The sequence below is a fragment of the Saimiri boliviensis genome, chromosome 15 (assembly GCF_048565385.1).
Source record: "Saimiri boliviensis isolate mSaiBol1 chromosome 15, mSaiBol1.pri, whole genome shotgun sequence".
NCBI classification, from domain to species: domain Eukaryota; kingdom Metazoa; phylum Chordata; class Mammalia; order Primates; family Cebidae; genus Saimiri; species Saimiri boliviensis.
Window position 1 is genome coordinate 27,209,494 of NC_133463.1, and position 22,571 is coordinate 27,232,064.

The 22,571-nt window shown below is 34.3% G+C and overlaps 1 protein-coding gene across 9 annotated transcripts in view; it reads right to left on the reverse strand.

Moving 5' to 3' along the window:
* VPS13B (vacuolar protein sorting 13 homolog B) overlaps positions 1 to 22,571 on the reverse strand; it is an 805,060-nt gene that overhangs the window by 169,011 nt on the left and 613,478 nt on the right. For all 9 annotated transcript variants that reach the window (XM_074386816.1, XM_074386811.1, XM_074386814.1 and 6 more), the window contains one exon: positions 22,053 to 22,190. In XM_074386816.1, the coding sequence (XP_074242917.1) occupies positions 22,053 to 22,190 (138 nt within the window). The remainder of the gene's footprint in view (positions 1 to 22,052; positions 22,191 to 22,571) is intronic.

A 22,571-nucleotide genomic window follows, 5' to 3' on the forward strand; every position in this document is an offset into this window, starting at 1 on the left:
CTAGGGCTTAAGGCAACCCTTGGACAACAGCTAATAAGAAACTAGAAACCTCAGTATTAAAGCCACAAGGAACTAGATTATGCGAATAACTGGAGTGAGTTTGAAAGTAGATTCTTTCCAGGAGCCTCTAGATTTGAACCCAGGCCAACTGGCAGTCTGATTTTGGTGAGACCCTGAACAGAGAACTAGCTGAACTCACCTAGACTTCTGGCCGTAGAATTGTGAGATGATAAATTTGTGTTGCTACATTTGTTGTAATTCGTTATGCATCAATAAAAAGTAATACAAATTCTACATGCACATTTGCCCACGTGGCATTTCTAGTTTGAAAAGCAATTAAAATGAAGTTTGAAGACCCAGGTATATTTGTTGAAGTTTTATAAAGAAAAAATATCTAATATTTCTTAAAAACATCTGATGATGTTAGTTGCTTACTCCTTCTTTTTAAAAATTGTTTCAGCATTCTAGCAATGATGGAACCTGTCTCTTCCACTGAATGCAGTTACAAAATCTGGCTAAACAACAACAACAACAACAACAACAACAACAACAACAACTACAAAAAAAAAAAAAACCCAAAACCAGCTGTAAAACCTACACAGAGCAGCTATTTGAAAATTCTGTAAAGTGTATGGTAACGGGTAGGTTGAGGAAGAAGACTAGAATTTAAAATACTACCAAAATGGTGATGAGTTTCTAATTTTTCCTCCCCTAACCCCTTATCCTAGACTAATGGCAGCCCAAAGCCCAGAAGTGGATATCATGTGGAAATAGAGTACAAGGAGAAGCCCTCTATTTCTGGCTTCAAGAAGTGTGAAGGAGAATCCTAAAGCTGAGAGGGACTATGGAAATCTATTGTTTTCCTTCTTTCTTTTCTTCATTTCCCTGTCCTCCAAAAAACAGAAGAGGAGAGAATACTTAATTTTCTAAGACCATAATTGCTGATATCAAAAGTTGACATAGACAGTATAAAAAACAATATACAGGGATACTGCTCAAGAAGAGACATAAAAATCCTCAAAAAAGTTAGCAAATCAAATCCACCAGCATACAGAACAACCACAACCAAAACAGGGGTTGTTCTAGGACCAGAAGCCTGGATGAATCAAAGTAAAAAATATTAACAGTTTACAACAGTAACAAAGAGTATCAATTGATACAGATTTTTTTTTTTTGAAAAATTCAATATCTATCAAAATAACTCTAGGCAAACTATCAATAAGGGAAACTTAACCTGATAAGGGATATATATGAAAAGCCTACAGCTGACATCATAATTATGAGGAAGTGAATGCTTTCCCCCAAAGAACAGAAACAAGGCAAGGATGTCCATTCTCACTACTTATATTCAACATAGTATTGGAAATCACAGACAGTGCAACAAGAAAAGAAAAAAGGGCATAAAAAAAACAATGCCTATTTACAAATGACATAATTGACCATGCAGAAAACTCAACAAGAATCTACAGAAAAGCCCCTAGAATTAATAAGTGAGTTTGGCAACAAGATCATCACACAAAAATCAACTGAGTTTCTACAAACTAACAATGTGCAGCTGGAAAACAAAAAAGCCTTAAAATAAATGATAGTATTTAAAACATATCCAAATAATAGGAACACAGGTATAAATCTAATCAAACAGAGGATCTGCATGCTGAAAACTACAAAATGTTGATAATAAATTTTTAAAAATCTACATAATTAGAGACATACCATACACATGCCATATTCATGAACTGAAAGGCAGCCAACATAATAAAGATATCAATTTCTCTCAGATTGATCTGCAGAGTTCACACAATTCCAATTATAATCCCAGAAATATTATTTATTTTAAATATAGAGAAGCTGCTTCTAAAATTTACATGGTAAAGCAAAGGAACTAGAATAACCAAAACATTTTTGAGAAAGAATAACAACATTAGAGGACTCAAACTACCTGATTTTAAGACTAACTATCAGCGATTATCATCAAGAGAGCATAGTTTTGGAGAAGGAATATATATGTACCTCAGTGGAACAGAAAGAGTCAAGAAATAAGGTCCAAACAATTATTATTAGTTGCTTTTTAAAATAAATGCAAAAACAATTCAATGGAGAAAGGTAGTTTACAGATGGTTTTGAACATCGGCATACAAAAAAAGGACCTTCAATTCATACTGTATACAAAATTAACTCAAAATGATCATGAATTTAAATATAAAATGTAAAATTAGAAAGCTCTTAAAGAAGATAACATAGGAGAAAATCTTCAAGTCCTAGAGTTCTTATACATGATACCAAAAAAGCATGATTTATTTTAAAAATTTCTAAGTTGGACTTCACCAAAATTAAAAACTTTTCCTTTGTAAAAGGTAGTATTAAGAGAATGAAAAGAGAAGCTATGTACTGGGAGAAAATATCTGCAAATTACATATCTGACAAAAGACTTGTATCAAAAAAAAAAAGCCATAAAGAAGTATTACAACTCAGCAATGAGAAAATAATCTAATTTTTACATCAGCAAAAGACTTGGACAGTTCACCAAACAGGATATATGAACAGCAGATAAGCACAGACTGTACAAAAATGTTCAATATCATTATTTATTAGAGAAGTGCAAATTAAAATGGCAATGAGATACCTATTAGAATGGCTAAAATAAAAAATACTGTCAATACAAAGTGCTGGAGAGGACACAGAGCCACAGGACTCTCATATGTCACTGTTGGGAATGCCAAAGGATACAGACACTCTGGAAAACATTTTAGCAGTTTCTTACGTGACTTATATAACCCAGCAACCCCACACCTAGGTATCTCACTATAGAGGAATAGAAACTTATATTCACACAACTTATAAAAATGTTATAATAGTGCTATCCATAATCACCAAAATTTGAAACAGTTTAGCTGTCCTTCAGTGGATGAATTATTAAACTGTGGTACATCCAAACAATGGAATAGTACTTAGTAATCAAAAATAATGGACTGCTCATACATGCAACAACTTGAATCAATCAAAAGCAGTATATGAGTGAAAAAAAAGTCTCAAAAGGTTACATGCCACATGATTCCATTTGTATGACATTCTCAAAAAGGTAAAATAAATAAGAAAAATACTAAAAATAACAAAGAGCAGTGGTTGTCAAGGGTTAGGGTTTGAGTGAGAGTGTAAGTATAAAGGAGTGCCAGGAAGGGTTTTTGAGGATTACAGAACTGATATATATTCTTACTATGGTTTAGGTACGGTTTTTTTGTCCCCACAAAATCTCATGTTGAAATTTAATCTCTAGTGTGGTGGTGTTGGGAGGTTGGGCCTGTTGAGAAGTGTTTAGCAAGGGGATGGACCCCTCATGAATATGTCCTCCTTCAGGGTGAGTGTGTTCTTATCACGTTAGGTATCATGAGAGTTGGTTGTTAAAAAGAGCATGGCAGTCCTCCACCCCCACTTTGTCTCCCAACATGTGATCTCTGCATAGGCCAGCTCCCCTTCACCTTCCACCATGAGTGGAAGCAGCCTAAGTCCCTTACCAGATGCAGATGTCCAATCTAGAACTTCCTAGCCATCCATGATTGTGAGCCAAATAAACTATTTTTCTTTATATATTCATAGAACTGTATGTCACAGTCAATTTTACTGCATATTAATTTTTAAATTATTTCAATGACTTTGTCATATGGATGACAGAATAGTTTTCCCACTCCATTTCATTGGTCTTTATCCTCATGTGTATCTCTCAAAAGACTAAAGGTACTGAATGGCCCATGGCTCTTTTACACAGGGGAAGCTCATAAGTTTTTCATATTTCCTTCCTACTCTCCACAGTCCCTTCAACATGGTAGTATAACATTTATGCTTAGCCCTTTAACCTTCTGCAGAAAGTGAGAAAGCTGGAATGCTATTCCTAAATGTTAGAAATGGCATAGGACCATTCTTGATCCTATTAATTCCAAAGGTTGTACAGATAAAATTTAGAAACTTTAATACCCAGAGTCAGTTAAACTTGTAAAATTCAAAACCACAGGTCAATTTGGCATGTTACAAAGTAGTTAAATAAGGAAAATTAATATATTCTTTCACATAACTTTGCTCATATTACAAAATAAAGTTCTTTTTTTATCATTAGTTTGAATTCTGGTAATTCAGAACAAATAATATAAATATGACCATATTGGTGAATTTCAACTGTGAATCTATTTGAATTATATTATTAACCTTATTCTACCAAACAACTTCAAATAGTCTGAAATGAGAAAGATCTACTTCCCAAGGCAACATGAAGGGGCATCCACAATATTTATTCAATACAAGTACAGTATACCTCAAAATAGAGATGGCAAATCAATAATTAATTACAGTTGCCTGTCTTGTTTTATTTTGTAAGAGTCATGAATCTCTATTAGATCCCTAGTACATATATAACAACCAGGACTAAATATTTTATTTATTTATTTTGAGACAGTCTTGCTCTGTTGCCCAGGCTGGAGTGCAGTGGCATGGTCTTGGCTCACTACAACCTCCTCCTCTCAGGTTCAAGCACTTCTCATGCCTCGGCCTCCCAAGAAGCTGGAAGTACATGCGTGTGCCACCATGCCTGCCTAATTTTTTGTATTGTTAGTAGAATGGTGTTTTGCCATGTTGGCTAGGCTGGTCTCAAACTCCTGGCCTAAAGGAATCGCCTGTCTTGGCCTTCCAAAGCGCTGGTGTGAGCCACCATGCCTGAACAGGACTAAATATTTCAGGAACAAGAAAATCTGAAGCAATCTTGGATCTCTGTCTCTCATACTTTGCTCCAAAAGTCTTAGTGAGGTTTTAAACTTGAATAACTTCAGCAGCATAAAAATGCTCCAGAATTATTTTAAAAACATAATTTGAAAGTTTAATTATTTAAATCTTTTATATATTTATTTTGTTTTGTGAATTTGAACAATAAATTTTTAATGTTAACTTTTTGTGGTGCTGGTTTCTGGATGACCCTTTCTCAGAGCAGTGGATTTGGACACCTGGTCACTAGATCTATCTTTGCTATAAGGTTATGTCAAAACTTATTTGTGTATCAAAACTTCATTCTTTGATGACCTTAAATTTAGTAATTTAGGATTACAAACACAACCTCTCAGTCACTGAGCAACAGTTGGTGAAAGTTTTTAGAAAGTCTGAAAATCTAGCAGAGCTGTATGTAGTCCCAAACAGTTGCTATATTAACTTATTTATTTTTTGAGACAGGGTCTTGCTCTGTTGCCTAAGCTGGAGTGCAGTGGCACTATGCTAGCTCACTGCAGCTTCAATCTCCTAGACTCACATGATTATGTTAATGTTAAATAAGAAACAAATTGTTATTTAAGACATTTAAGTAATTTATTTTTCAAATGTTTTTTGTATATTTGTTTCCATACAGTGCATACAGTGCAACCTCTGTACAAGATGTATGCTAGTAGGCCACAAATTCCCTCACCCTGGAGGGACTGAACCACATAGAGACACTACTGAGCCACATTATTCACAAACACATTTTGTGCAATGTGTGAACAGAGTGGCTAGCGCAGTCCCATTTGGGCAAGTCGGACAAGATGATGGGCCAAGAACCAAAACAGCAGAGTTAAAATTAGGCTATATTGTAATACTAGGGATTCCTTTAAAAAGTGCCAGGTCCACCAAGAGACAGGAGGTAGGCACCAGAATGAGAAGCATCACAAGTGAAACAGCACCCTTTATTGTCATATAAAGTACATTAACATGTTTCTCTGAATTTTCACATCCTTGATCTAGCCAGTTGTTCAGTTGAAAATTAGTCTTCATTGCAAATATTTTCAGTCTAATAATGACAGGAAGATTATTTTTACAAACAGAAAAGAATATGCAACAATAGTGTCTGGTATTTTTTAACTTAAAAAATGAAAGTAAAAATTGAGCATTCCACTTTTTCTGTTGATACTTTTAGAAAATTGATAAAAAATATTAATCTGATCATTAAGGTAAAAACATTAAAGAAATGGACTAGAACAGTTTTGTTCAACACAGAAACAGTGGGAGCTATAAAGAATAATGTTTCATGGGAACGGGAAATATAACTGGATAGGGAACCAGGCACAGACTGTTACTGTAAATTTTATTCCAATTATTATCAGATTCTTATGTTTAAGAGTTTAGAACTGTGTTATAATCTTCATTGAACTTAATAAATGGATTACTTTCAAAGTTTTGATTTTAGGAATACACAGTAATAGAGAATCTCCCAGCTGAGTCATCTATTTCTCTGCCAGATCTAATTTCTCACCATTTTCAGAACATACTCTGTATCTTTAAGTAAGCCCATGCCTGCCAATTATTAGATTCTAATCACCCTTCAAAACTTTCTGAATAGCTACCAGGAAACAGAAAGATGGAATGACTATTGAGCTAAAAGATTAGACAAATGCAAATAAATTATACTATTTTATGCTCCTATCATCTTAGAGGATGACTTAATAGTGAAAGGAAAAGAATCATATTGTAATAATGAAATCAGAGAGGGAATTCAAGCCCCAGAGGTGATTCCCATAAGTTTATGTTAATGCACACCTTGTGGGGTGTGCATCAACTGGAAAAGTTTCCTGAAAACTGTTCCAGCTCTTTTCTCATTTAAAATGTTCCAACTTTACTTGACCCATTAGTCATCATATTACTTACATTTATGATGTATTATGAAATCTATTACCAAAAACCCAATGAATTCAATATGGCTTGTTATACTCAAATCATAACATTTATGAAAGAAAACTTCTTTGTTAAGTGTTTCTTCCTTTGGAATTTTATTTGTGAAAGATAAAAAAAATTAAGACAAGCAAGGCTTACAAGAAAACATTCAGTGCATATATGGGTGGCAATATACAGACACAGAAGTGATGTTTTATTCACCATTTTAGTAAATACAAAACACAGAACTAGCAAACCCATAATCAAGGTTGACCTTAAGTATTATAATAACCCTGGTAAAAAATATTTTTATTACTAGGTCATAGTACCTTTTTTCTCTTATTCAACAATTCAAATTCAGATTTTTGTTATAGTGTCCAAGTAAAGGTATTCATGATGACAGTGGACAATGGAGATGAAGTATTCACAGGTGTGAGAGCTAGAAAACATGGAAAGCTGCCCATGACAATGAGACAGATGTGTTTTCATTGAAGGTATGAAGTGTAAAGACCTCAGTGATGGCAGACATGCGTGCTTTAATTAATGATGGTACACAAAGTGGAACAGGGTATATGCTGTCTTATGTGCTACGAGGAAGCTCAGAGACATGAAATGAAAGGTTCTTGACTTGAGTAAGTCAGCAGCAGTTCATGATTCTACTTATCAGTGGATCTGGGCATCATCACTACTAGCAAAATTACTCAGAAACATATTTTTATCATCAAGCACTGAGTTTCTAAATTTCATTATCCTCCCCAAATCATAACACAAAAGTTCTAATTATAGGGTAACCGCACTGATTTCTAAAGTAAATGTACTGAACTAAACTCATCAAAGTAAGTTTGCCTCCGTCTAAGTAATAACCTTAAGGGCTAACTATATTCCACTACTCCAAAAAATGTGTATCTTTTTTGGTGCCTATGTCTTCCTTTGTTTATTTCACTGCTCTCAGAGAGTGATGGCATATGCTCGTCCTTGAAGACAAACATGATTTTTAGAAACAGCCAAATGTTGTTTTGAGATAAATTTAGTGAAAATGGTATTACCAAGCTGCTTATGAAAAAAAGGAGAGACTAGCATGAATGGAAATGAAAAGGAAAATATTCCAGAAGAAAACAGGACTTAGGTTAACCTAAAAGCAGTGCAGAATTAGAGTGGGCAAAGAAAAAGGGTGTAGAATTCCAGACTAAGAGAACACCAAGCTTTAAAACATCTAGAGAAGCCAGTTTATCAAGGTTCCCATTGCCAACGGGGAGACAACTTGAGAATCATTTAAATTAATGAGTTCAAAATAATATCAAACAATATCAACTAACTAGCCACCCCTGGAATATGCTAGAAAATGAACTCATTTTTGAAAATGAGTAAATAAAGGGAAAGAATTAAGCATTTATCCTGCCTTTTTCGATGAGCAATAATACTGAGTACCCAAATAGCAGGTCGGGGAGTGTTTCTCTTCAAAGAAATATGCCAGCTAATATAGGAAAAAGGAATGCTAGAATCAGAATATCAGTATTTACAACCTTCAATGAATTTAGGCATTGAGCACCAGTGGGTGCTAGCATCACAAAAAGAGAGAACTTTTGACATTATATGCTTTCTGATAGAACTAAATAAAACCTCTTGCAAAGCACTTTTGCTTAAACACACACACACACACACACACACACACACACACACACACACACGAATCAGATTAAGCCAAATAACCAGTTTATATGTAAGACATACAGAGGACAGATGCAGAGAGGGTTGGGGGCTGAGGAGAGTTTTGACTGGCTCAACTGAGGGAGGGATTCAAATAAATTTGATTTATTCGATTCAAATAAATTTGGCAGGGGAGGCAAATCTAGTAAGGGCATAGAAGACAGCATTATTGAGCAAATAGAGAATCTGAAGTTAGGGCTACCAGGAAACAGAATGAGAAAGTAATCAAAGATTAAACCTATACCAGAGAAGCAGCAGGTATAATGGAGGACTATTTCTAAGAAAAAGTAGAAAGACTTGGAATAAAAATAAGGATGACCTGAAGATGGTAGTAAACTGGGAGAGGACATGACCAGAAAAACTTTCCTATCATCAGCAGTTGTAAAAAAAAGTTTGAAGACTATATACTAAGGGAAGAAGTGAACAAGGAGAGAGAAGAGAGAAATGGCTTAATTTACTGTGAACATATTTAAATAACAAAGCATATCTACTAGTCAGATGCAGAAAGTCTTAAAGTGAGATAAGTCAAAAGAGCTGCATGTGGGAGTTGTTGGCATAAAAGAGACTATTGTACAGAGATAAGAAAGAAAGGCTCAGAACTATGTCAATGGAAAGACATGGGGCTGGAAAGTTAGGGAAAAGAGAACTGCAGGCAGAAAGCAGAAAAGTTAAGAGTTAGGATAAGCCAGACAATGTTCTTTATCTCTTCCAACTTAGCTTACTCCATGTTGCTAGGAAGATATCTCCCAATTACTCTCATTCTTTTCTGTAGAACAAAGAATTCTAACAGAATTAGGCTACACGAAGAAATAAAAAATTTTAAATAACTGCTACTCTACTGACTTCTCTGCGTGAGACCTAGTACTGGCCCCCTACCTCCTCGGCCCCTGCACAACCAGCTTCTGTGACTCTTTGAGTTCTATTACTTAGCCAAGTAGTTGAGAGATGTAGTCCCTTGAGGGCACCATTTTCAGCCAGATAATTTTTCTAATTTCTTCCTAAAATACAAGTTATAGTTGAAAAACAAAAGTTGAAATAATAAAAGTCTTTTTCCTTTTTAAAAATTCTTAGTCCATTCCCTATTTGACATTAAGTTTACCATTTCATTTTGATAAATCACAGAGAAAACCAACTATGATAATATAGTGCTGACAATGGAAATTGGAACCCATAAAATTCAGGAAATGTAAAAGTCAAGGTTCTTACAGTTTCATTAACTAGATTACATTTCTTAAATGTGGAAGATAGCCTGCTAGTATGGCTGTAAAATTGAATTAAGAATAAAGGCAGGACTTTTATGAGTAGGGTATAGGCCTTAGCCCTATTTCTGGCAAGAGAGAAGGAACAGAGGATTAAATATCATTTAAAAAATAATATTTTGGGCAAGATTAAGGTAAATAAATTATTTAAATTAACTTTTTTTTTTCTTGAGACCAAGTTTTGCTCTTGTTGACCAGGATGGAGTGCAATGGCAGGATCCTGGCTCACTGCAACCTCCACCTCCTAGGTTCAAGTGATTCTCCTGCCTCAGCCTCCCAAGTAGCTGGGACTACAGGCATACACCACCATGCCTGACTAATTTTCTAGTTTTAGTAGAGATGGGGTTTCACCACATTGGCCAGGCTGGTCTCGAACTCCTGACCTCAGGTGATCCACCCATAGCAGCCTCCCAAAGTACTGGGATTACAGGTGTGAGCCACTGCACCCATCTTAAAATATTTTATTTTACTTTAATCTTCTTGCACTTAAAAATCATATTATGAGGGTGGAGCAGATGGTAGAAAAGGACTCTTCAGTGATCATCCCTTCATAGCAATATCATTTTGAAGAACTATCCACACAAGAAAATACCTTTATGAGAGCTAAAGAAATGAGGTGAGAGATCATAGTATCTGGTTATATCATAATAATATGAAAAGATGTATTTAAGAGGATAGGTATTCCCTGTGTCACCTCTCCCCCATCCCCAAGTAGCAGATTCAGAGAGACACTGCTTGGGGGAACTCAAAGGAAGTGAATATAGCACTTTGTCTTGGTCTCCAACTCTGGGCCTGCCACAGTAAAATCCAGCATCAGGCAGACTCCTGTAGCCCCTTATTTAGGTCAGTACCAATGCACTGAGCCTCTTGACTTGGCCCAGTGTTAGGCAGGATCCAACAGCCTCTGTGAAACAGGCTTGATCACTGGCCTGCATCACTACCAACTGTCTACAAGGCCTTTGGTTTCAAACAAACCTTAATAGCCATGGGCTTTGAATATGTTCCAGCACTGTGCCAACCTTGGTGGCCATGGGATTCCATCCTGGTGTTGGGTTGGTGTGGCAGGCCTAGGTGTAAGATGCCTTCTAGAGCTTCGGTGGCTGTGGCAATCATGGACTTAGGGACAATGTCAGACAACCTGACCAAAAAGTTATAGACAGGCTGTTTAAAGGCATTCTCAGACAGAGCCAGACTGCAAAGACTGGAATAAGAACCTACTTCTTCAATGTGTAGACACTGATGCATGACCACAATAATAAAAAAACAAAACTGGAAACATGACATCACCAAACAAAACAGAGTGCTAGTGACCAACCCCCAACCCTAGAATAGAGACACATGAACCGCTCGACAAATAATTCAAAATAATTGCTTTAAGGAAACTCAGTAAACTTCAAGAAAAGTAGAGAAACAATTCATCAACATAAGAAAAACAATTAGTGACCAGAATGGGAAATTTAAGAGATTAAAAGATTAACTAAAAAAAAAAAAACCCAGAAATCCCACAGCTGAAACTACAATTAACTAAATGACAGATGCAAAAGAGAGTATCTATAGCAGAACTGATCAAACGGAAGAAACAATCTATGAACTCAAAGACAGATTATTTGAAAATATACAGGCAAAAAATACACTAAAGGAATAATGAAAGTTTACAGGAATCATGGGACAGCATCAAAAGGGAAAATTTTGGGTTATTGGTATTTAAGAGGATATAGAGATAGATAAAGGATTAGAAAGCAAATATAAATAAAGAATAGCAGAAACCTTTCCAAACCTGGAGAAATATATACATATCTAGGTACAAGAAGGTAAAAGATCTTCAGTCAGATTCAATCCAAATAAGACTAATCAAAGACATATTATAATTAATCTATCAAATATCAAAGACAAAGACAAGATCCTGAAAGCAGCAAGAAAAAAGAAGCAAAGAACATAGAAAGATATTCTAATACATTTAGCAGCAGACTTCTCAACAGAGAATAAATACTACAGGCCAAAGGAGAATGGGACGATATATTCAAAGTGCTGGAAAGAAAACAAACAAACTCACCTGCAAAACAAGAATACTGTACCTACCAAAGTTGTCCTTTAATGAAAGAGAGAGAAAAACTTTCCTGGACAAACAAAAGCTGAGAGGGTTAATCACTACCAGACCAGTCTTACAAGAAATGCTAAAGAGTTTTTCAAGCTGAAAGAAAAGGATGATAATAACACAAAAATATCTGAAAGTATAAAAATCACTGGTGAAAGTAAGTATACCATCAAAGGCAGACTACTCTAATATTTTAATGGTGGTGTGTAAATTATATCTTTAATGTGAAGGTTCAAAGATAAACATATTAATAATGCCAATTTGTTAAGGAATATACAATATACATACAGGTAAATTTTGAAATAAAATATTCAAAATGTGGAGGGAGGTAGTGGAGTACACGAGTAGAGGTCTTTTTGTGTATATGATCAAAGATAAGCTGTTATTTGCTTAAAATAACCTGTTATAACTATACTTTTTTTTTTAAATATGCCTCATGGTAACCATGTAGATACACAAAACATTAAAAAGAAACGAAAACATACCAATAGAGTAAACTTACTTAACTACAAAGAAGACAGCAAGAGGAAGAAAGAAATGAACAGTCCATAAAACAACCAGAAAACAAGTAATAAAATGGCAATATTTAGTCCTTACCTTTCAATAATTATCTTGAATGTAAATGGTTTACATTCACCAATGAAAAGGGCAAATTAATACATTTTTTAAATGACCCAATTATATGCTGCTTACAAGAGACTCAATTCACTTATAAAAACACACATAGGTTAAAAATGAAGGGACGGAAAGATATTCTATGCAAATGGAAACCAAAAAAGAACAGGGGTAGCTATACTTACATCAGACTTTAAGTCAAAAACTGTAAAAAGAGATAACATAGGTCCTTATATAATGACACGGGTTAGTTCAGCAAGATGGCATAACAATTGTAGTATATAGGTACCTGACACTGGAGCATCTAAATATATAAAGCAAATATTAATAGGTCTAAAGGGAGAGATAGACTGCAATTTAATAATAGTAGAGGACTTTAACACTTTACTTTAAGCAATGGGTAGATCATCCAGACAGAAAACTAACCAGGAAATATAAGACTTAAGGTGCACTCTAGAACATTTGAACCTAACAAACATATAGAATGTTCTATCCAAAAGTTGCAGAATACACATTCTGCTTAATTGCACAAGGAACATCATCCAAGACAGATCAGATGGTAGGCCACAAAACAAGTCGTAACAAATTTAAGAAGAATGCAATAATATCAAGTATCTTTTCTGACCATAAGGGTATAAAACTAGCAATCAATAACAGGAAAAACTTCAGAAAATTCACAAGTTTATGGAAATTAAACAATGTGCTCCTGAATGGCCAATGAATCACTGAAGATATTAAAAGAAAAATTTAAAAATTTCTTGAGACAAATGAAATGGAAACACCACATACTTAAAACTAAAGGATATAGCAACAGCAGTTCTAAGAGGTGAAGTTTCTAGCAGTAAATACCTACAGTAAATATGAAGAAAGAGCTAAAATAAATAATCTAACAATAAAACACAAGGAACTAGAAAAACAAGAACAAACAAAGCCCCAAATTAGTAGAACAAGAGAAATAAAAAAAAAATCAGAGAGGAAATAAATGAAAGAGACTACAAAAATAATAGAAAAGATCAAAGAAACAAAGAACTAGTCTTTTGAAAAAGCAGACAAACCTTTAGCTAGACTAAGAAAAAAAGAGAAAAGACTCAAATAAATAAAATCAGAGATAAAAAAAAGGAGACATTACAACTGATACAAAGAATCCTTAGAGAATACTATGAACAATTATATACCAACAAATTGAATAATCTAATGGATAAATTCCAGGACACATACAATCTACCAAGAATAGATGATGAAGAAACAGAAAATCCGAAAAAACCAATAATGAGTACAGAGATTGAATCAGTAATAAAAAGTCTCTGATCAAAAAAACCCCCAGGGTCCAATGGCTTCAGTGCTGAATTCTGCCCAACACTTAAATAACTAATACCACCAATTTTTCTCAAACTCTTCCAAAAAACTGAAGAGAAGAGAGTATTTCCAAATTTATTCTATAGGCCAGTATTGCCCTGAATGAAAACCAGACAAAGACAAGCCAAAAAAGGAAAACTTCAGGCCAGTATCTGTGATGAACATAGATGTATAAACCCTCAACAAAACAGTAGTAGACTGAATTTAAAATACATTAAAAAGATCACTCACAATCAAGTGGGAGTCATCCCAGGGATGATCAACATATGCAGATTAATAATGTGATATATCACATTAACAGAATGAAGGACAAAAACCATATGATCATTTCAGCAGATGCAGAAAAAGCATTAGACAAAATTCAAAATCCTTTCATGATAAAAAAAGCTCTAAAAAAATTAAGTATAGAAGGAACATACCACACACAAAACAATACAGGCCATATGTGAGAAATTCACAGGTCACATCATATAGAACAGGGAAAAGTTGAAAGCTTTTTCTCTAAAATCTAGAACCTTACAAGAATGGCCATTCTCACTACTCTTATTCCACATAGTATTGAAAGTCATAGTGCAATTAGGCAAAAGAAATAAAAGGAATCCAAATAGCAAAAGGTGACTTTAAATTGTCTCCACAGGCAATCTTATAACATTTAAGGTTCATTTAACGTTTTCTTCTACGTAGAAAACCTTAAAAACTTAACCAAAAAACTGTTAGAATAAATGAATTCAATGTGAGGTTGCATGATTAAAAATCAACATGCAAAAATCAATAGGCTTTCTATATACTAGCAGTGAGCTATCTGAAGAAATCAAGAAAACAAACTCATTTTATAATAGCTACAAAGATATTAAATAATTAGAAATATATTTTATCAAGGAGGTGAAAAATCTGTACACTGAAAACTATAAAACAGTAATCAATGGATATCAAAGATATCCATAAAACAATAATCAAAGATATCCTGTGTTCATGAATTGGAAGAATTAATATTATTAAAATGTCCGTCCTACCCATGCTATTGATGTGCCCCTGCTATTGATCATGCTAGGATTCAATGAAATTCCTGTCAAAATACCAATAACATTCTTCACAGAAATAGAAAAAGCAATCTTGAAATTTATGTGGAACCATAAAAGACCCTGAATAGCCAAAGCAAACTTGAGCAAAAGAAACAAAGCTAGAAGCATCACACTGTCTGACTTAAAAAAATATACTATAAATCTATAACCAAAACAGCATGGTACTGGCATAAAAATAGACATATAAACCAATGGAACAGAATAGAGAAACCAGAAAGGAATCCATGTATTAGCTAATTAGTTTTCAGCAAAGGTGCCAAGAACACAAAATGGGGAAAGGATGGTCTCTCCAGTAAATGCTGTTGGGAAAGATAGATAGTCCATGCAGAAGAATGAAAATAGATACTTATCTCTCACCATGTACAAAAGTCAACTAAACTTGCATGGCTGAGGCAGGAGGATCCCTTGACACTAGGAGTCTGGAGCCACAGTGAGCCTTGGCCACACCACTGCACTCCAGCCTAGATAACAGAGTGAGACTTTGTCTCTCAAAAAACAAAAAACATAAACAAACCCACACACCTCAAAACAGATTGAAGACTTAAATGTATTAAGAACAAAAAAACTATGAAACTACTAGAAGAAAACAGGGGAAAAGCTCTCTGATCCTGGTCTGCACAGTGATTTTCTGGATATTATCTGAAAAGCTCTGGCAACAAAAGCAAAAATAAGATTAAAACAAGCCAAAAAACTTCTGACTAGGAAAAAAAACAATCAATAGAATGAAGAGACAAGCTACAGAAAGGGAGAAAACATTTGTAAACTATAAAAGAGGTTAATGTGTAAAATATATAAGAAATTCAAACAACTCAAATAGCATTCATTGTCTTGTGTTTGATATAACCATGTTATTTAAATTACATAATGAATGTAGCATGCTAAGCCTTGATTTATAATAAAACATAAATGACTTGGGAATGCTTTCCCAATTTGGCATTTTTGTTCTTTGTTGTCATTTAAATGTCATTTCATGACTACAATAACAGTGGCTCAAAAATTTGTGAAAGAATAATGAAAAAAATACCAGGGAGCTCAAATGTTCTCTTTTAAGAAATGTCTTTAAACATTTCTTAAAAGAGAACATACAAATAGCCAACAGGTAAATGAAAAAATGTTCAATATAACTAACCATCAGAGAAATACAAATCAAAACCACAAAACACCACCTTTCCTGCTAGAATGGCTATTACCAAAAAGACAAAAGATAACAAGTGTTGGCAAGGATGTGGAGAAAAGGAAATCCTTGCACATTGTTGGTGGGAATGTAGACTGGTACAGCCATTATGGAAAAACAGCACAGAGATTCCTCAATAAATTAAAAATATAACTACCATATGATCCAGGAATCCCACTAATGGGTATACACCCAAAGGAAATGAAATGAAATCAGTACGCCAAAGAGATATATTTGCACTCCTATGTTGACTGAGCCACAATTCATAATAGTCAAGATACAGAATCAACCTAAGCATTCATCAGTGGATGAATTGAGGACAAAATGTGGTACATATTCACAAAAGAATACTATTCACCCTTAAAAAGATGGAAATCCTGCCATTTGAGACAACATGGATGAACTTGGAAGACATTATGCTAAATGCAATAAACTAGACAGAAATAGAAACTGCATGATTTTATTTATATGTGGAATCTAAAAACATCAAACTTATAAAAGGAGACATTAGAATGTTCATTGCCAGGGGCTGTGGGAGGGGAAAATATGAAGAGGTTGGTGAACAGGTACAAAGTTTCAGTTATGCAGCACATATAAGACCTGGAGATCTAATCTACAGCATCATGACTACATTTAATAAATACTACTGTATTATATACTTAAAATTTGCTAAGAGAGATCTTATGGGTTCTCACCACAACTAAAAAGTTGTAACTATGTGAGGTGATAAATATGATAATTAGTTTGACTAGGTTAATCATTTCTCAATGACACATTTATCAAACATCACATCATACACCTTAAATGTCTATAATTTTTATTTGTCAATTAGACTTCAATAAACTTGAACTAGGCAACTAAAAATCTATTTGAAATTTGCGATTGAAAAAAAATTTAAAGATTAAAAAACGTATTATTTATTATTCATTTTCTACTCCAGAAGAATCAAGAGACTATTTGATTAATCTTTTCCAGGTGTCTTAATCCTCCTGAATCAGTTACCTTCAAGACATGTCTGAATTAATCCCCACTGGGTAACAAATTCAGTAATAATATAAAAGCAGGGTTAACCAAGGAAGGTAAAAACACTTAAAAAATACATATATTTGGGGTAAACAACTTAAAATTTCTACTTTATATTCATATAAACAAACCTATTCAAATGGTGTGTTACTGTACCTAAGAAGTCTTTTACTGTTTTTCAGCATTTAAGTACACATTTTCATTCAAATCAAAGCGGTTTGTGGAAATGCAATTGTTTAAGGATGTTTAGGAATTATTTTAAGGTAGAAATGAAAATCATTGTAATCTATAAAACAGTTACATTAATTCATAAAATACAAGGAGAAAACTGTATTCAAAACAGGATTATAACCTGTTCAAGTCAACAGATCTTTTGAATCAAAATCAAAGCCAGAGATGAAACCAATCAAAAACCAGAATGAAATCAGAAACAGTAAAAACTAGATAGGTAAATTAATGATTGAGCTAAACAGGGTGAGACTAAAGAAGTGATTCTATTAGGAGAAAAAGATCAGTGGCTATGCATTTCAAATACAGACACTGTGTATACTAAACTCAAAGAAATGTGAAATTGCATTCATTATTTTGTGTTTGATATAACCATGTTATTTAAATTATATGATGAATGTGGCATGCTAAGCATTAATTTATAATAAAACATAAATGACTTGGGAATGTTTTCCCAATTTGGCAATTTTGTTCTCTGTTGTCATTTAAATGTCACTTCATGGCTACAATCACAGTGGCTCAAAAATTTGTGAAAGAACAATGAAAAAAATACCAGGGAGCTCAAATGTTTTTGCAAATAACCTAGAGTTAATTAGAAAAATCTGCACCCTTTCCAGTTCTTCTTCTCACGTGTCACTTCTCATTAAATTAAAAAATAAAATCGCATTTCAAAGTGAAGAAATCCTATGGTTAACAAAACTTTTAAAATGGGATAAAGTAGGCACATTCCTACATTTCTGTATGATGTCATACCAAACACTTCACAGCTGAATTTGAATTTGCAAGAAGTGTGATTGATTTTTCAATATAAGAAGTATCTGATCTAATGCTAATTTTTTTCTATAGGCTAGCTGTGCTGGGAACAGGTGGCCCTGCTTTCAATTATGGAGGGCTAGCATGCCAGTGTGAGTCCTGGATTAGTTCACCTTCTCACGGGGAATTTTCCTCGGTTGAGAATGGATTTATTATGGCTTCACACATGGAATAGAGCTCATGTCAGCTGAGGGCAGTGACACATCATATGATTCAAATTAACCTGCTGTGGACTGTTCCGCAGGGTTTAGATTGTGTATTAAAATGACGACATTTTAAAAACAGCTTGAAAGAAACCAGGATTGCTGAACTGCAATGGTTCCAATTTGTTCCAACTAATCTATCACCTGCTGGAGATATTATTCCAGTGGGTTTCTGGTAGCTGCTGTTTTCCAGGTTTCTCCAAGCCACTGACCTTGCTAATATGTACAAGGGGAAAAGGTTGGGGGTTGGGAGAGCTTTGAAAGAGTTTCTGATGTAGAAGTTGGGACACACTAGTTGCTCTATTAAGGTATCATTAAGTGAACCTTAATAGAGCAAATGGGGAAACCTTAATAGAGGAAATAAGGGAAAACTCAAGAACTCTTAAATTATTTTTCTAAAAACAAATGCTAAAGAACAGCATTTGTATCACGTTGTTCAGAGAAAATAATCCCAGCAGCATAAATATGAAAGGTTAAAATTTCAAAAGCTGTGAAGTTCACATCTTTTTGAAGAAAGCTTATGGTTAGACATTTATAATCAATATTCCTTCTACCTTTCAGGATTGTAAATTTATTTATTTTTTGAGTCAGGTTCTTACTCTGTTGCCCAGATTTGAGTGAGTAGCATGATCATAGCTCGCTGGAGCCTTGACCTCCTGGGCTCCAGCAATCCTCCCACCTCAGCTCTCTGAGTAGCTAGGACTACAGTCACATACCACCATGCCTGGCTAATTCAGGGTCATAACTTTCATTGTTACGATACCCTTCATTAAAGAACAAGAAAAAAATAGATGAAAATTACTAATACAGTTCCAGACATTCTCTGGAATGATACTTAAATATATATCCATACAGATTAAAATATAAAAGTAGCTAAATATTCCTAATGATAACACAATGACATTACCTAAAAACTAAAAGTATTACCTGTAGTGCTTTTATTATTATTTTTTGTAATGCTTTACTTTTTAAGGAAAGGGAATGTTATTGAAGCACATTATAAAGCTGAAATTTGTTTGCCCAATCGCAACATAAATGATACTCCTCTTAGTATTCCTCCTATTACCTAAGAACTGGAAAAAATATGATTTCCTTGAGTTGTCAAAATCTATAAAATGATACATTCATGTGGCAAAAGCTGTTTTAATGTGTCCTGTTATTCCCATTTAATTAGTGGTATACAATTCTCACTATCTGCTACGGCCTTCGATACCTAAATTAGTGTAAGTAGCATGCCAATCTGGCTGTATAGTGAGATAATATAATTACTCTATGAAATAACATCTAATTATCTACTCTAAATCACAAATTACTTACAGTAAGAAAATTTTTGTCTAAGCTAGTAAATTCTGAAGCAGTTCAAGGCTGTTAGGTTAGTGTTTTAGCGGAAGTCACACACAGCTGATTTATCATTTAAACTAATCTTCCCTCAGAAAAAAAAATTATAAAAGTACTTTTGTTTAAAATGTTTTAGACTTTGAAAAATTTAAATCATTCATTGGACATTATACTTGATTTTCCATAATCAAAGCACCATTCTAAAAACCACTCATCTTTCTTTGTTATCATTTCCCTGTCCTGTGCCCCAAAATTACTGCAGTTTGGCTCTCAAAGACTGATAGTAAAAAACAAAAATCATATATGATAAGTCATATATATGATTTTTAAAGATAATTTTGATAAGAGTCATATAAAACTTGCTACATAAAGTACAGTCCCAGGCCAACAGCATCTACTTCATCTGGGAGCTTCTTAGACATGACTTTCAAGCCCTCCCTTCTAGAACTATTAAGTCACCATTTGCCTTTTAACAAACTCCCCAGAGAAGCTTCAAATGCAGAATCAAGTTTGAGAAGTGCTGCTGTAAAATAACAATTCATTTACTTAAAAGTTTAACTCTCCTAATATATTATCACTATTATAGCATGGACATAAAATCAGAAATTGTATACATTTAATTCCCAACTTTGAAAAGTATCTTAAGAAACACAAAGGTACAACTACTTTAAAAATCACATTTTCATTCTCAGCAAACTGACACAAGAGCAGAAAATCAAACACCGTATATTCTCACTCATAGGCGGGTGTTGAACAATGAGAACACATGGACGCAGGGAGGGGAGCACTACACACTGGGGTCCGTTGGGGGCAAATGGGGGAGGGGCGGGGGGGTGGGGAGGTGGGAAGAGATAGCATGGGGAGAAATGACAGATACAGGTGAGGGGACGGAAGGCAGCAAACCACACTGCCATGTGTGTACCTATGCAACAATCTTGCATGTTCATCACATGTACCCCAAAACCTAAAATGCAATAAAAAAAATAAAAAAAAAATCACATTTCTACTACTGAGTCACGTTAAATGCCATAAGACCTCATCCTCTACTACAAAAAAACAAAACAAACAAACAAAACTAGCTGGGCATGGTGGCACACACCTATAGTCCCAGCTACTTGGGAGGCTGAAGCAGGAGAATTGCTGGAGCCCAAGTGAGCTATGATTGCACCACTGTACTTCAGCCTGGGTAATACAGCAGGACTGTCTCAAAAAAAAAATAAGTAAACAAAAAATATAATGAAATAAAAATCTTAATGAAGAAACTAATACTCATTTCATGGGTAACATTCTGAAGCACTGCAAGTATAAAGTCACAAAACAAAATGTGAAATGTAATAATTCCTATTAAATAAATAGCTAAGACTACACGTAGGCGAGGGAGAAATAACAGAAGGGGAAGAACATGAGATGAAAGAAGAAAAGACAGAGGAGGAAGATTGAAGAAGAAAGGGAAAATCTTTAGTTATGCCCAAATTAGTATAGTACAGAAGTTAAAATCTAGTCTTTGGAGTCATAAAGACAGGTTTGAATGGCTCCTCTGTCACTATGACCTCAGGCAATTCACTTCACTTTTTTAGTCTTAGTTTCCTTATTCATAAAATAGGGATAACTAAACTATAGTGCAAACTAAAATGTATAGTGCCTGAGACATAATTAGCTCTCAAAACATTTTGATAACTGTATCTATCTAAAACTGGGTAATTACTACGTCTCAAGCACTTTGCTAAGCATGTGAAACAGGTACATTTAACTATCAAATCTAATATATCTATAGTATACTATCTTATGTATCTATATATCATGTTTCCTATCCATTTATTCATCCAGTCTGTCCTCTTCATATACAGGTAAGAAAACTGAATTACAGAAAATTAGATCAACACCTAAGATCAAACAGTTAATTAATAGAAAAGGTAGAAATAAAATATTGGTGCTTTGGTTTCAACTATTCTTTATTATTATTATTATTATTATTTAAATTCTGGGGTACATGTGCAGAACTGGCAGGATTGTTGCATAGGTACACACATGCCATGGTGGTTTGCTGCCTCCATTCCCCCGTCACCTACATCAGGCATTTCTCCCGATGTTATCCCTCCCCAAACTCCCCACCTCCTGCTATCCCTTCCCTAGCTCCCCACTGCCCAACTGTGTAATGTTCCCCTCCCTGTGTCCATGTGTTCTCATTGTTCAACACCGACCTATGAGTGAGAACATGCAGTGTTTGGTTTTCTGTTCTTGTGTCAGTTTGCTGAGAATGATGGCTTGGCTTCAACTATTCTTTAATTGACAACTACCTTCATATCAGACTGAAGGTAATTTTTAATGCATATTTATATATGCCTTTTGATCTCTAAAATGGGCAGACTGAAAAGCATACACTTCTGGGAAAAAATGAAGTATTCATTTTTTGCATGGAATGTCAAGATTACTAACAGATCCTATATACACATTAATATATTCACATGAAAAAAATGTACACACATTTTATGACTTTCTTACCTGGTCCATTCAGAAAGTCTTTAATCTGTAGCGTTATAAGGGAAGGTGGAATACCACTTTTGCTGTCTATTTCTCCAGGCACTGTCTGTAGCCAAACAGTGCAATAATCAAGGGCTTCAGGCAGAGTCTTCCCAGGATCTAAGGTGACAAAATTAAAATTAAAAACATCAACTACATGACAAACATCTCATTTTGATTACGACTTTGAGTTAATCAATGAGAAAAAAACTAGTTAAATAATTGTATGTAAGCTTTATTGTTTCATTTGTACACATACAGTAAACAAGCATTTATGACGAAAAAGATAAACTATCACTGTACAACATGGAATGACAAAACCATGTTTTCCAAAACTATGACAAAGAGGAAAAGAAATGTTCAAATCTTAATTCATGTCATGAAGGAGGGAAGGTAAAGTTTCTGTACTCTGAGCTGCCAACAGTTTAATAGTTGGATTTTTAAAAAATGTGGTATTAAAAACAAATTTAAAAAGGGCAATCTTGTCAGCTTTAAGAAAAG